General features: G+C 49.4%; 1 protein-coding gene across 1 annotated transcript in view; it reads right to left on the bottom strand.

Moving 5' to 3' along the window:
- Positions 1-13,377, bottom strand: part of PPP1R37 (protein phosphatase 1 regulatory subunit 37) — a 982,164-nt gene that overhangs the window by 497,943 nt on the left and 470,844 nt on the right. The window contains exon 7 of the mRNA XM_078660917.1: positions 9,109-9,264. Within this exon, the coding sequence (XP_078517043.1) occupies positions 9,109-9,264 (156 nt within the window). The remainder of the gene's footprint in view (positions 1-9,108; positions 9,265-13,377) is intronic.

Here is a 13,377-nt window from a genome sequence, read left to right as displayed (position 1 = left end):
CGGTATCATAGCCCGAATATCCCAGACTCACTGCTCAGGAGGATAGGCCAAAAACGGTGCTGTATCCAGAACTGCTCCGAGGAAAAGGAGCTTCCGAGAGGGAATCCGGTGCAACTTCGGGACATTGATAGTGAACCCCAACGAATGCATAAGGTCCGCTGTAGTCTGGAGGTGGGAGACAACAGCCTGGGGCGAGCCCACCTTCAACAGCCTGTCGTCGAGATAGGGGAAGACTGGAACCCCTGATCTGCGTAGATGAGCTGCGACCACTGCCATCACTTTCGTGAACACCCTAGTGGCGCTTGTAATGCCAAAGGGGAGCATGGTAAACAAAAAATGCTCGTAGCCGACCGTGAACCGCAGGCAGCACCGGTGGGCAGGCATGACCGGGATCTGAAAATAAGCGTCCTGCAAGTCCAACGCTACCATCCAGTATCCAGAGATGAGAGCAGATAGGACCTGAGGAAGGGTTATCATTTTTAACTTCTCCTTCCGGAGGAAGGGGTCGACGTCCCTGAGTCTAAATAGGACTCAGGCCTTTGTCATTCTTGGGTACCAGGAAGTAGTGGGAGTAACAACCGCAACCTACTTTTTCAATAGCTCCCTTGGCCAAGAGAGCCGTAATGTCCTGGTGGAGAAGGACCAAGAGATCCTCCGACATGTAACGGAGTGTTTGTGGCATGGAGGGAGAGGTTGTCTCTAAGGGTAGAGAGTAACACCTTCGGACTATTTGCAAACCCACCTGACGTGATATGCCAGTGGGGGAGGTGATTGCGAATCCTGCCGCCCACTGGCGGCCCTGAATAGTCTGACTAGGAAGGTTTTGGGGCTGCTGCAGGGGTGCACTGGTGGACTGGCCTGCCCCCTGGCCCCCTGGCCCCCTGGTTCCCAGACCCGCCATGCAGAGACTGGGCAGCTTGCGCAGGCTTGTGGTTCTTGGTAGAACGTGGTGGGGCACCTCTTCCGTAGCCACGAAAGGGGGGAAAGGCAGACTGCATGGGGCGAGAAGTGACTGCGAGGCCGTAGAGTCCTTGAAACGCTCGAGTGCGTTGTCCGCCTTGTCACCAAACAGGCAACGGCAATCAAAGGACATGTCCAAAAGGGTAGATTGGACATCCCCAAAGAAGCCAGAGGTCCACAGCCAGGCATAGCCCACACAGCAAGGTGAACTTTGCTGCGTCTCAACTCTCAGCAACAGCTCGGGCCTCCTCCCGGCACTGTGGCAGCACTTGCACAAGCGTGATCCTCTCCCTGACCAACGACCCCGCCGCCGCTAGAGCCAACCTTCATGAAGGGATGAAAGACGTAGCCAAGTGGATGACGACCAGCCGCCTGAAACTGAACTCAGACAAGACGGAAGTCCTCATCCTGGGCTCCTCGCCCTCCGCCTGGGACGACTCCTGGTGGCCCCCAGCCCTGGGCACCGCACCCAAACCGACAGACCACGCACGCAACCTGGGCTTCATCCTGGACTCCTCCCTCTCCATGACCAGACAAGTCAACGCCGTCTCCGCGTCCTGTTTTAACATCCTGCGCATGCTACGGAAGATCTTCCGGTGGATCCCCACCGAGACCAGGAAGACGGTCACCCAGGCCCTCGTCACCAGCCGTCTAGACTACGGCAACGCCCTCTACGCCGGAACCACCGCCAAGCTCCAGAAGAGACTCCAGCGGATCCAGAACGCCTCAGCCAGACTCATCCTCGACATCCCCCGACGCAGCCACATCTCCGGACACCTGAGAGACCTGCACTGGCTCCCCGTCAACAAGAGAATCACCTTCCGTCTCCTCACCCACGCACACAAGGCCCTACACGACCAAGGCCCGAGCTACCTCAACAACCGCCTCAACTTCTACGCTCCCAAACGCCACCTCCGATCGACCAACCACGCCCTCGCCGCCGTCCCCCCGCATCCGAAGAGCGTCAACAGGAGGAAGGTCTTTCTCCTACCTGGCCGCCAAGACCTGGAACTCCCTCCCTCCCGACCTGCGCCTGACCCAAGACCACCTCTCCTTCAGGAAGAAACTCAAGACCTGGCTGTTCGAGCAGTAGCAGCACCCCCCCCCCCCCCCCCAAGCGCCTTGAGACCCTCCGGGTAAGTAGTGCGCTCTACAAATGTCTTTGATTGATTGATTGAGTGTGTGCATAATGGCTCAAGAAACATGCAGTGTTCACTGACAGCAGTTCTAGGCTGGCAGAAGAAAATATTTTCCCAATGCACTTCCTTTTGAGGACAAGGCTTGAACCACCAAGCTCTCAGGGGTTTGGTGTTGAGAGAGGAAAAGTGGGTCGCCCAGAGCTGGGCGGTGGCGTCGGGCAATCCACCTGTCGACAGGAGTCCCTCTGCTGGGCTAGGACCAAGTGCCCAGCAGGATGCCTCCCTGATCAATTGTGTGTCTTTTGTCTCATTGAATGGCTGAAGCACCTCAGTCAGGTTAGTCCTGACAGCCACTTTAGGAGGCTCAAGGCCCATGGCCTCAGACGCCTTCCACAACACCACAGCGTAGGAGGCTCCCTCCTCCGTAGCCACGGTAGCGGGAGAAAGCATTCCAAGGTCTGGAGAGGGATCCAGACCACTTGCATCACCCAACTCCTCTCTCCAGTGCGGCTCTTCAAGCTGGTCTGCTAGAAGGTCAACACCCTCCCCCCCTCCACAAAGACTTTGATATTAAGTGGTGATGGCTCTGTGACCGGTCCAAAGACCTTCCTCTTGACCGGGACCTCGAGCAGTGCGGAGCTGACTGCCGGACCTCCAGAAGCTTTCGGGACTGCTCCCTCAAAGACTTCAGATTCATTGCTCAACAGTCGGAGCACGACTTCAGGCTGTGGTCACGCTCCAGGCACCAGAGGCACGGATCTGTGACAGACATCAGCTTGTGACAGGAGTCACAAGGCTTGAAGCTGGTCCGACATGGGACATCCGATCGCGCACCAGGCGTCGAAGGGCACGAAAACTATGTTGACAAAAATCAAAAAAGTTGTAGTCAAAAAATGACTAAGGGGCACGCTCTCCGGATCTGCACTGGCTGGCCGGAGAGGATGTAGCCTTATGGCTAGTGCGGTCGACCTCAAAGCTGGGGAACCAGTTTCGAGTCTCTGCAACGACGCTCAACATCTTGTGATTCTGAGCAAATCACTTAATCTCCCCATGCCTAACAAAAATTAATATGTCCCTCTGTAACAAAACTGGTGCTCGTGTAAAGCACTCTGATACCCAATGTATCAGGTCTAGTTTGCGCTATATAAAACTCTTAAAAACAAAAAATGAAATAACTGGCTCCGGCGCACAGGGGGGGCGTTTAAGTAGACACCACAACGTCATACTGGCGACGGTGACGACAAAGGCGGAGTCGACCGACATCACCTACTGGTGCGCAGCGGTACTGTTAGGAAAAAAATGATCTGGATCCAGTCCAACGCCTGAGGGTAATTCCAAGGTAAGGAATTTATAACCACGGTCTCATTTAGATCCCTAATATTTTTTTACACAGATGTCAATGTACTATTATGGCACTGCATAACCTTTTGCTGGCTGTACCAGCTGCATCTAATAAGCATTTGCAATGCAATAGGTCTTGCAGCATTAAAGTTTGAGCTATTGGCATTGTATATAACAATGTGTTGCATAAATTTGTTATGAAAGTCTGTATTGCTTTAGGAAGATTTTTTGGTAGCTGTTAGTTGTTGCTGAAGGTGGGGGAAGAAAGAGGCATGCGGTAGAATCATTATTCGTCAATCTCGGTATTCCGGAACACAGCATTTGGCGGTAGAAGTGAGTTCCTAAGAAAACCTTTGGGCCCGCCATCTTTTGTCTACTCAAGCACGGTACACTGGTGTTTAAATGCACACTACCATAAGAAACCCTAGTGCTATCACAGAGTGCGTCGGACTCGCCACTTCAAACATGTGGTACAAAAAGCTACAGAAAAATACAAGCCTGTTCGATCCAGCCGCAAAGGGCCACGTGTGCGTTCCATAATGTAATGAGGCCTCACCCCAGATGGGGATTTGCAGCCCATGATCTGACACCTATTGATCACCTGTTAGTACGTGCCGGGCCTCTCAGCCTGACCCTGAGGGGCAGGAGGGAGATCCAATCAGCGTCCACTAATGGGATCGCTGCCTGATACATTAGAGGCTGTTGGGAGTCTGTCTCCTCACAGCCCTGTCAACGAGCATTTGCTCATAACCCCATTATTAGTTAGCGTCCATAGAAGGCACTTACATCCTTTGTTTGCGTGGCGCGTTAAAAGGTGGAGTAGCGCCTTTCTCTATAAATCTAATGCACTCATTTATCGGCATCGTTACCTCGGTGTTCAACCCACCAAGCTCTCGCAGAGCCTGCATGGGGGCCCTCATAGCAATATTCCAGTGTACCATCAGGGTCAAGGGTCCCTTTATATATTTTGTTTGGCACTGTTAATCTCGGTATGTTTTGTGCTGATATCTATTCGTATTTTGTTTTCATTTCTTTTGAATTGTTAGGTGCCTGTCTCTGTCATTGTCTAGACTTCTTTCTGACAGAATATAGGCAGAGTTTTCTCGACTTATCTGAACAGGAATGATTTAGGGCATGCATGAAGGAGAGTGAAGTGAGACTGACTCCGGGTGCTGATCAGATGCCGCTTGCTTCCCCCTCCGCGCGCACTGGACAATGAGCGAAACCGAAACCTGTCGTGGGGCGGGACTTCCGTCTTGTGAAGCCCGCGCCCACGGAGTGCCTGTCCAGAGGAGCAGTGGAGACGCGGGGCTCCCATGCCCGAGGGAGAGCCCCGCGGTGGTAGCTGAAGTCCGGAGTGGCGGTAAGTGGGCCTTAGTTGTAGGAGGGGTGAGCGGGTCTTGGTGCGCTCGTGTGTGTATGTGTGCGACGGCGGGGGGGGGGGCTCGGCGCACTCGTGTGTGTGTGTGTGTGTGTGCGCGCATGTGTGCGACGAGGGGGGGTGTCTCTGTATGTATGTGTGCGTGCATGGGCGCTCGTGTGTGTGTCTCTGTGTGTGCGCATGCGTATGTGTTGGAGCCTGACAGGAGATGACCACAGCGAGCGCGTTCGCGCGCGTGGCCCGCTCCGATCGCCATGCTCGTGGCCAGGTCCGGTCTCCCTGAATGCTGAGTCGCTAACAATAGGTCTCTGGCGAGACCGCGGTTAACGCCACGAGACCTAATAAGGAAAAAAGCAGGGAGGGATCAATTCACCACTTTATTTGTGTACATGGCACAGTCAATTGCCATGACATCAAAAAATGATTTTCTTTGTAAATCAACAACGTTTTTTCCTAAAGTACACGACCCATGGGAAGGTGCTGGATGCACACACATGTATATATATTGGAAACATACATGTACATGAAACAACATATATGCAACACAAAAATGACAACAAAAAAATCACAATTAATCAAAATATCTTTCAAAATCACAAAAGACAACTATATACATTTATAATCACAACTCTTAAATATTCTACAAACACATGTACACTCCTTATTTCGGAGTTCTACACTCAGAGGAACTACACTGAGCACCTGAGGTTTCGAACCTCCTATCCTAAGGCGCCTTAACCATAAGTAAACAAAGTGTATTATAATATATGGACTCCTCCTTATTTTGTCGACAGTGTTGCGGTCGCGTTTCAGCCTTTCATTTCTTATGACATCATCAGGACAAGGGTATATCTTCAATAATAATTACAATATATCACTAGACATTGAGATTACTCAATATGCCCATCTATCCCTACTGTACCCATGCAGTGTCTAAAGAGCGAGGAGCTGACACCCATATCTGCTTCCTCGAGCTGGAATAGATAAAGTGCACCCAGGGAAAAGGAAAGAAACCATCGTCTCAAAACGCCAAGGAAAAACCAAGAATAACCTGCAAAAATAGAAAGCACAAGCGCTTGCACATCTCCAGACATGCCAACCCTCCCGATTCAGGCGTGAGACTACCGATTTCAAGGCTAGTCTCCCGCCTCCCGCTTCCTGCAAGCAAAAACCCGATTCCTCAGGGTTCAGCTGACAGGGCTTGGTATTGTGTAACGTGCTAATTCGTCCAGCAATAGTCCGAGTGGTGATGCAGGGGCTCTCGAAGGGGTGAAAAACCAACGAAGCCTCATTAACCAGGGAATGGTCTTTTAAAGACCTGTAAAGTATTGGGGGGGGGGGGGTGGCGGCTGTGTGTGTCCCCGGGCTGCCACACAGGGGGGGGGGGCGCGGGGGTGAATGCACTGCTAGCAACCTGCCAGGCCGTGCACACGTGCATCACCCTCTCTCTGCCTGCTATTGCGCTCCTTGCTTCTAAAAGGTAAGAAAAAAACTTGCATTTGCGGTTCAAATGTCCGATCCTGCAGCAGCCACTTCCAAAGCCCATACATGCCAGTAACCCGATTCAAAGCCCCATTCTCCCGATTTTATTTTTTTTATCTCCCACTTTGCTCTCCTGAAATGTTGGCATGTATACATCTCCCAAGTGTACCCCACTCATCCAACAAGGTGGAGTATGTTAAAAACGGGGCTTACCTGATCCTTGCTCTTTACATCTCACAACAAAGATGTGTGGTCCACATTACAATCCAACAGGAACCAGAGTTTCCCGCCTCTTCCTGGTACTATACGCTCCGATAAAGTGCCTTAACAAGTGTGAGTCATTACAAATATAGCTTCACAAATGACCTCACATAGACATGAAATATATAGAAAAGGGTAATGCCTGGGTCTAACGCTCCACAGTCATCGGTGTCTAAATGCACCACCTTGCAGCTCCCTAAACAAACATAGAACCCCCTATAAATATCAAGCCTGCAATCAATCGTCTCAGCCATTAAAAAACAATAATAACAGCGAGTTTGACACTACCTGGAGGGTATGTCTCCTCCTCTTCAATCCCTTATTACTGCTCGGCATCTGTGACACTAATCACAGGATACACGCGCGAGACACCCACCCGTCACTACCGGGATCTGCTCTCAAGGCCAACTTCCGGTCACGTGACTGACGCAAGGAACGCGTGAGACACTCCTCACTACCGGGATCTTGGGATAATATCAGAATACATTGCTCCTGCTAAATATCGAGCTGCAAGCATCCTCAATCAACCAGAAAGAGCCCGGTGAGTGGTGGGGGGAGGGGTGCATGTTTGTGTGTGCGCGTGTGTCTGCATATGTCTGTGCGTGTGCGCCCGTGTGTCCGTGTGTCCGTGTGTCCGTGTGTCCGTGTGTACACCTGTGTACACCTGCGTCTGTCTGTCTGTCTGTCTGTCTGTCTGCGTGTGCGTGTGCGTGTGTGTGTAGCCTGCCGGAATCGGAGCGCGTGTTCACGCGCGCGACCTGATCCGATTCCGGCAGGCTGCGCGGGCCAGTCTCTTGTCTCCTCTTGGAAGTCCTTGAAAGCTGAAACGATCACAATAGACTCACTTTGCGACAGCAGGGCTTCGCCCTGCAGGCGCGAGACCTAAAAAGGACTTTAGATAAGAATTGGAAATGTTTTGCTCTCTTGAAAAACATTGCACGCCCTTTTAGAGTATTCATCCAATATGTACAACATTCTTCTTACAAACCACATCTAGTATTTTGCAGTCTGTCTCATTGTTGGCCTGTAGATGTTGGGAGCATTTTCTCACTTTTCATATGTACTATTCATACATCTGCTGTAACATTTTATATATCTCCCACACTGCAGGGAGGACTTATACTTTTTTCTACCCTTGGCAACCATAGGTGTCTCTGCTATTCATGAAGCAGAGTCTTTAAAAGCTGCAAGACACTTGTTATCTATCATTGGTTAACATGGTTTTCTTTGTAAAGGAGGGAATATTTCCAATAATAAACAGGACTCCTGTTGTTCTTAACTGCACATCATAGTTGTCATTTGCATGGTACATCAACACTTCATCAGGAGGAGCTGACCTAGATTAGTAGGTGTCTACCCTCTTCACCTGGACAGCCTGCTGCAAATTTTTTCATACCTCCTTATCCGGATCTTATTCCGGTTCCTCTCCTAATCAGACGTTGTTAATCATCCTTTTATGTTTCTGATCTTTGGGAGTCTCATTTATTGGAAAATATTCCTATCTTCCGTTTTCCACCACCTCCTAGGTTTCTGCCGTGTGTCGGCTGGAATTTTGAAAGTGCTAAAGGCCTGACCAAATTCCTCCTCCTCCTTTTGAATTAACATAATTTCAGCATCGAGTCATCTATTACCTTTAAACACGTTATTTTTCTTTTGTCATGACATCAAGCAGATGAAGATTTTTTTTCATAGGTCCAGTGTAGTTATTTTTATCTCAATGCTCTTTTGGAACGGAGTGAATGTTTTTATGGTATTCTACAACAGTATCCACTTTTGAGGCCAGGACGGTTCATGTTTTCATATTTGCATCCTTTGATTGGCTAATACTGAGGACATTTTTTTTTCTTTTAGTAGCACTGATGTTTCCATATACATACATTCCTAAGGCGTTGTAGCCTGCAACGTTTTAGGTGTCAAAAAGAAAAACCGCTCTCCTGGTTTTCTCAAAATGGAGTCTCCTATAGAGCCGACGAAGGGGAGTCTCTGCCTTCTGTGTGTCTGATGATGGATATCTTCCATCTTTGCCTAATTATCAACATCGCTCTTCTTCATTACTTCGAAATACTGTTAGCATAGAGCTCTCCTTTTTGCTTCGGAACCCAAAGCTGAAAAATTAATGAGGCAGCACCAACATAACTGGACATTGGGATCTTACACTTGAACCTATTGTGAGTCAGGACTCCTCCACCTATGGCCAATTCCCAAAATGAAAGACCTGCATCAAATACCACAAGTTTTTGGAATCCAACCACTATGTGGTACAATAACATAGCAAAACTTAGCAAGAAAAGTTCTGCAAAATGCTGGAGATTGCATTTAAAGCTTCCAATCATACTGATGGTTATACTGTATGGTTTTCTATCAACTTTATAGCTGCGGATCGTCTTCTCCATTTCAGCAACCTGTCACCCACAAAACAGAAATTCTCTAGCAAGAACCAAAGCCACAACCATCTAAGTTTAGAAACAGAGGGCAATAGATCATATATATTCACTTAAACAAGTTAATCGTGTAACACTATAAAATTTGAAAACAATGGTCTACCTCCATCTAGAATGTGATTATTCCTCAGGTCCAGAATTTGGATATAGCAATTAAACTTGAGCAAGTTTCCAAGTTGTGCAGAATCCTGCAATCCATTCAGCTTATTGTCTGCCAAGTAAAGTTCTCGTAAGTTCATGTTCATCTTCAGAGCAGTGCCTGAAGAGCAAAAGAGAACAACAAGGGAATTAAATGCACAGCAAAATAAGGTAGAGGGTTGCACAAGAATTACACTTCACATTTGGCTACCTTAGTATCAGCATCTTGCAGAGTTTCAATGGCTAGAATTAAGATACAAAACCATCCCTACAAACCGAAATGAAGTCGAATACACTACAGAACAAATCCAAGCACAAATGTTTGTAACAGCTGGGGAAAAGTGAATACAATTTAATGCCTCACATTATAAACACTGAACTATTTTGGAAACATTTAAGTGCCGTTTTATGAAAGATGTACATTTGAGAATGTTGAAAAAGTGTCAATTGTTACTTTTAAGGCACACTTGACCATAATTATAAGCAGATTTGGAGTGAACCGTAGTAGTCATCTGAATACATAACAGTCTACTATGCTTTCAAGCTAACATGAGCTAAGTGTTAACTCTAAATGTATGTAATGTAATGTATGTAATGTATGTATACTTGTAAAGCGCACTGTAACCTTGTTACGTGGCGTCCTGGCGCTGTATACCGCTGGGGAACCCGTCCTGGCTTTCCCTGTGAGAGGGCACCCCAAGGTGAAGCCAGGCATCCCCGGCGTTGCTGGGGCCGTTGTGGAGATTAAGCAAGCTATTGCCCAGAGTTGCAGAGTGGGACCCATGGTTAGCGTAGGCACCTAAGCGAGAATTATCGAGTCCGCGGACATTGACCCAAGACCCTGCCGCGTCGGGAATTGAACCCTGGTCCCGGGCCGATCTCTGCTTCAGGGTCTGCCGCTTCTAACCGGTGAGCCACACTTCTCCAAATCACCTAAAGCATACAGTATGTTTTTAATATTAATAAGATTAAAACTATTATTCCCGAAAAGTGTTCACACTAGATCCAAAGTGAGTGTGCAGGGGTATACATTAAATCTATTCAAATGTCTGCATTCCCAACATCATGGAACCAGTGCTACATGAGATTTGACTGGCTGAGGTGAAGCCGCAGGACATGTAATCCCCCGAGAAGCATTTGGAAGTCTTTGGGGGGGAGGGGGCGGGGGGGCGGTCAAGCACATTCTTGGTGAAATCTAGGTCAAGTTGAATATGTTGACCCTGAAGGAATACTGACAAATTCCATAGGGAGGGGGATAACGCTAGTATGCTGCCAGCCTGTATATCAAGGCAAGAGATTGATGCCCCACCAATACTTCACCTAATTTATCCCGATGGCACATTGGTCACGACACACAGGAAACTCCATGATAACTTTCGGCACACCTGCAAGTCGTATCAGACACAGACACACGTTCAGCTGACTCCATACATGCATTTCTGGCTAATGCAGGTAGGTACACCAGAGGTCCCCAAGGCTATGATGGAGGACCTGGAGGCCAATATTTCCCTGGAAGTGTTGAAAGAGGAGTTGCAACCAATGCCTACGGTTAAGGTAGTGGAAAGCAATGGCTTCTCTTCAGATTTTCACAAGACTTTCACTCCCAAACTGAATGAGAACTTATTAAAATTCTTGCGTCAAAATACACAGATTTATACTCTTCCCCCGACTATGAGAGAGGTCATCAGAAGCACATGCCGCCGCCTCAAAAAGACCTGGAGGAACTTCAAATCCACAGAAGCCTACAACTTCAGAGCCGCCACCCACGCCCACCACCAACTCATCAGAAATATGAGAAAAACCGCGATCAAAGACAATCTCCACACCCGTGCCCAACAGTAAAGAGCTCTTCAGCATCATCAAGGAGTTTGCCCAACCCACCAGTCAGTCTACAGACATCCCTCCCTCTCAAGACCTCTGCGACAAACTCAGCACATTCTTCCATCCACAAGATCAAGAGCATTTACGACAACTGCCACGAAGGCAGCCAACACACCGAGCCCTCACTATCCACTCGAGACACCCTGAAGCCAACGAATGACAGTTGGATAGCCCTCACCACCATAGACACGCTAAAGATGAAGTCTATCCACTCCGGGTCCCTCACAGAACCCCTGGCCCCAACACCACATCTTCAACAGAGCCGCAAACACCATCGCGCCCATGCTTTGCCACACCATCAACCGATCACTCGCGAACGCCTCCGTCCCTGACTGGAAGCACGCAGAGATAAACCCCCTTCTGAAGACGCCCTCAGCGGACCCCACCGACTTAAAAAACTACAGACCCATCTCCCTGCTCCCGTTCCCAGCGAAAGTAATCGAGAAACCCATCAACAGCCAACTTCGAAGAGCACAACATCCTCGGCCCCTCCCAATCCGGCTTCAGAAAAAAACAGTACAGAAACCGCCCTCCTCGCTGCTACAGACAACATTCGCACCCTCCTTGACAGAGGAGAGACAGTAGCCCTCATCCTCCTCGACCTCTCAGCAGCCTTCGACACAGTCTCTCACAGCACCCTAACACGCAGACTTCACGACACAGGGATCCGGGGCAAGGCCCTCGACTGGATCCACTCTTTCCTCTCCAGCAGAACGCAGCGGGTCAGACTCCCTCCTTTCGTCTCTGACCCTACACTAACCATCTGCGGAGTCCCCTAGGGATCCTCACTCAGCCCCACGCTGTTCAATGTCTACATGGCTTGGCTCGCCCCCATCGTCAGATCACACTGACTCAACATTGCCTTACGCAGACGACACCAAACTCATCCTCTCCCTATCCAACGAACCCAACGCAGCCAAGCACAACTTCCAAGAAGGCATAGAAGCAGTCACCAAATGGATGAAAAGCAGCTGCCTACAACTCAACACTGGCAAAACAGAAGTACTCCTCATGGGCCCACACCCCGACGCCTGGAACGACACCTGGTGGCCCCCCGCCCTCAGAAACCCGCCCACCCCCTCAGACCACGCACGCAACCTCAGAATCATCCTGGACTCCAAACTCAAAATGGATGGGCAGGTAAACTCCGTCGCATCCTCCTGCTTCCACACTCGTCGCCTTCTATGCAATACTTTCAAATGGATCCCCCTCGAGCACAGGAAAACCATCACTCACGCCCTCGTCACCAGCAGACTGGGCTAACCAATGCTCTCTACGCTGGACAAAACAAAAATTCACCTGCAAGCTACAAAACATCCAGAACTCTGCCACAAGACTGGTCCTCAACCTGCCTAGACACTGCCACATCTCCCAGCACCTGCGCACACTCCACTGGCTCCCCATGGAGGCTAGAATTGCCTTCAATATTCTCACCTAAGCACACAGAGCCCTCCACAACACCAGACATGCATACATGAACAGCCGATTCGAATTACCCCCCCCCTCCCCCCTAGGACCCTACGATCAGCCCAGCTCTCCTACGCTATGGTCCCCCGCACCAGGAAGTCCAGATCGGGAGGCCACTCCTTCTCGTTCCTCGCGGCCTGAGCCTGGAACACCCTACCGCTCCACCTCAGATAGACATCACTCCTAATCATCAAGAAAAACCTCAAAACATGGCTCTTCGACGGACCTCCTCCTTGGTGGACTGGAACCTGCACCTCCCCAGCGCCTTGAGACTATCACGGGTGAGTAGTCACGTTCAACAGACCCATGACTGAGTGATATGATGCCCAAGCCAGGAGGGCATCCCTTGGACCATTTGTCTTATTGGCCACGATCAACTCGGACACCAAGACTCTGTGTAATTCCTGGCCAACAGGCTGTGGCAAGTAGTTAGGTGAGTGGTTCACAGCGATCAGTATGAGTTTATCCCAGGCCGCAGCATGGCTATGAACAGTGATGAGGAGCTTTCATCTTTACAGTCAATTGGGCGAAAGCTTTTAATACCTTGAGTTGGGCTTACCTATGGAGCTTTTACTAGCGATAGGCTTCAGCCCAGTATTCTGCAGATGGGTCCAGTTGCTTTATACGGAACCCAAGGTGAGAGTTAGGGTGGTAGAATACTTTCTGATATTTGGAGTACTAAATGTGGCTTGCTCTCCAGTTTGGCCCATGAACCATTAGCGATCATGCTTAGGAGAGGACTTAATAGCTGGGGCAATTAAAGCAGGAGACAACACTGTTCACACAGTTTCTCAATATGCAGACGATGCTCTATATCATCTCAGACTGCCTAGGACATGGGAGGAATACAGGTTAACAAACACAAGAACATACTATTCACCTGAGG

The sequence above is a fragment of the Lissotriton helveticus genome, chromosome 9, assembly GCF_964261635.1.
Source record: "Lissotriton helveticus chromosome 9, aLisHel1.1, whole genome shotgun sequence".
In the NCBI taxonomy this organism is placed as follows: domain Eukaryota; kingdom Metazoa; phylum Chordata; class Amphibia; order Caudata; family Salamandridae; genus Lissotriton; species Lissotriton helveticus.
Note: the sequence above shows the minus strand (reverse complement) of the source record. Positions and strands in the feature narration are given on the sequence as shown.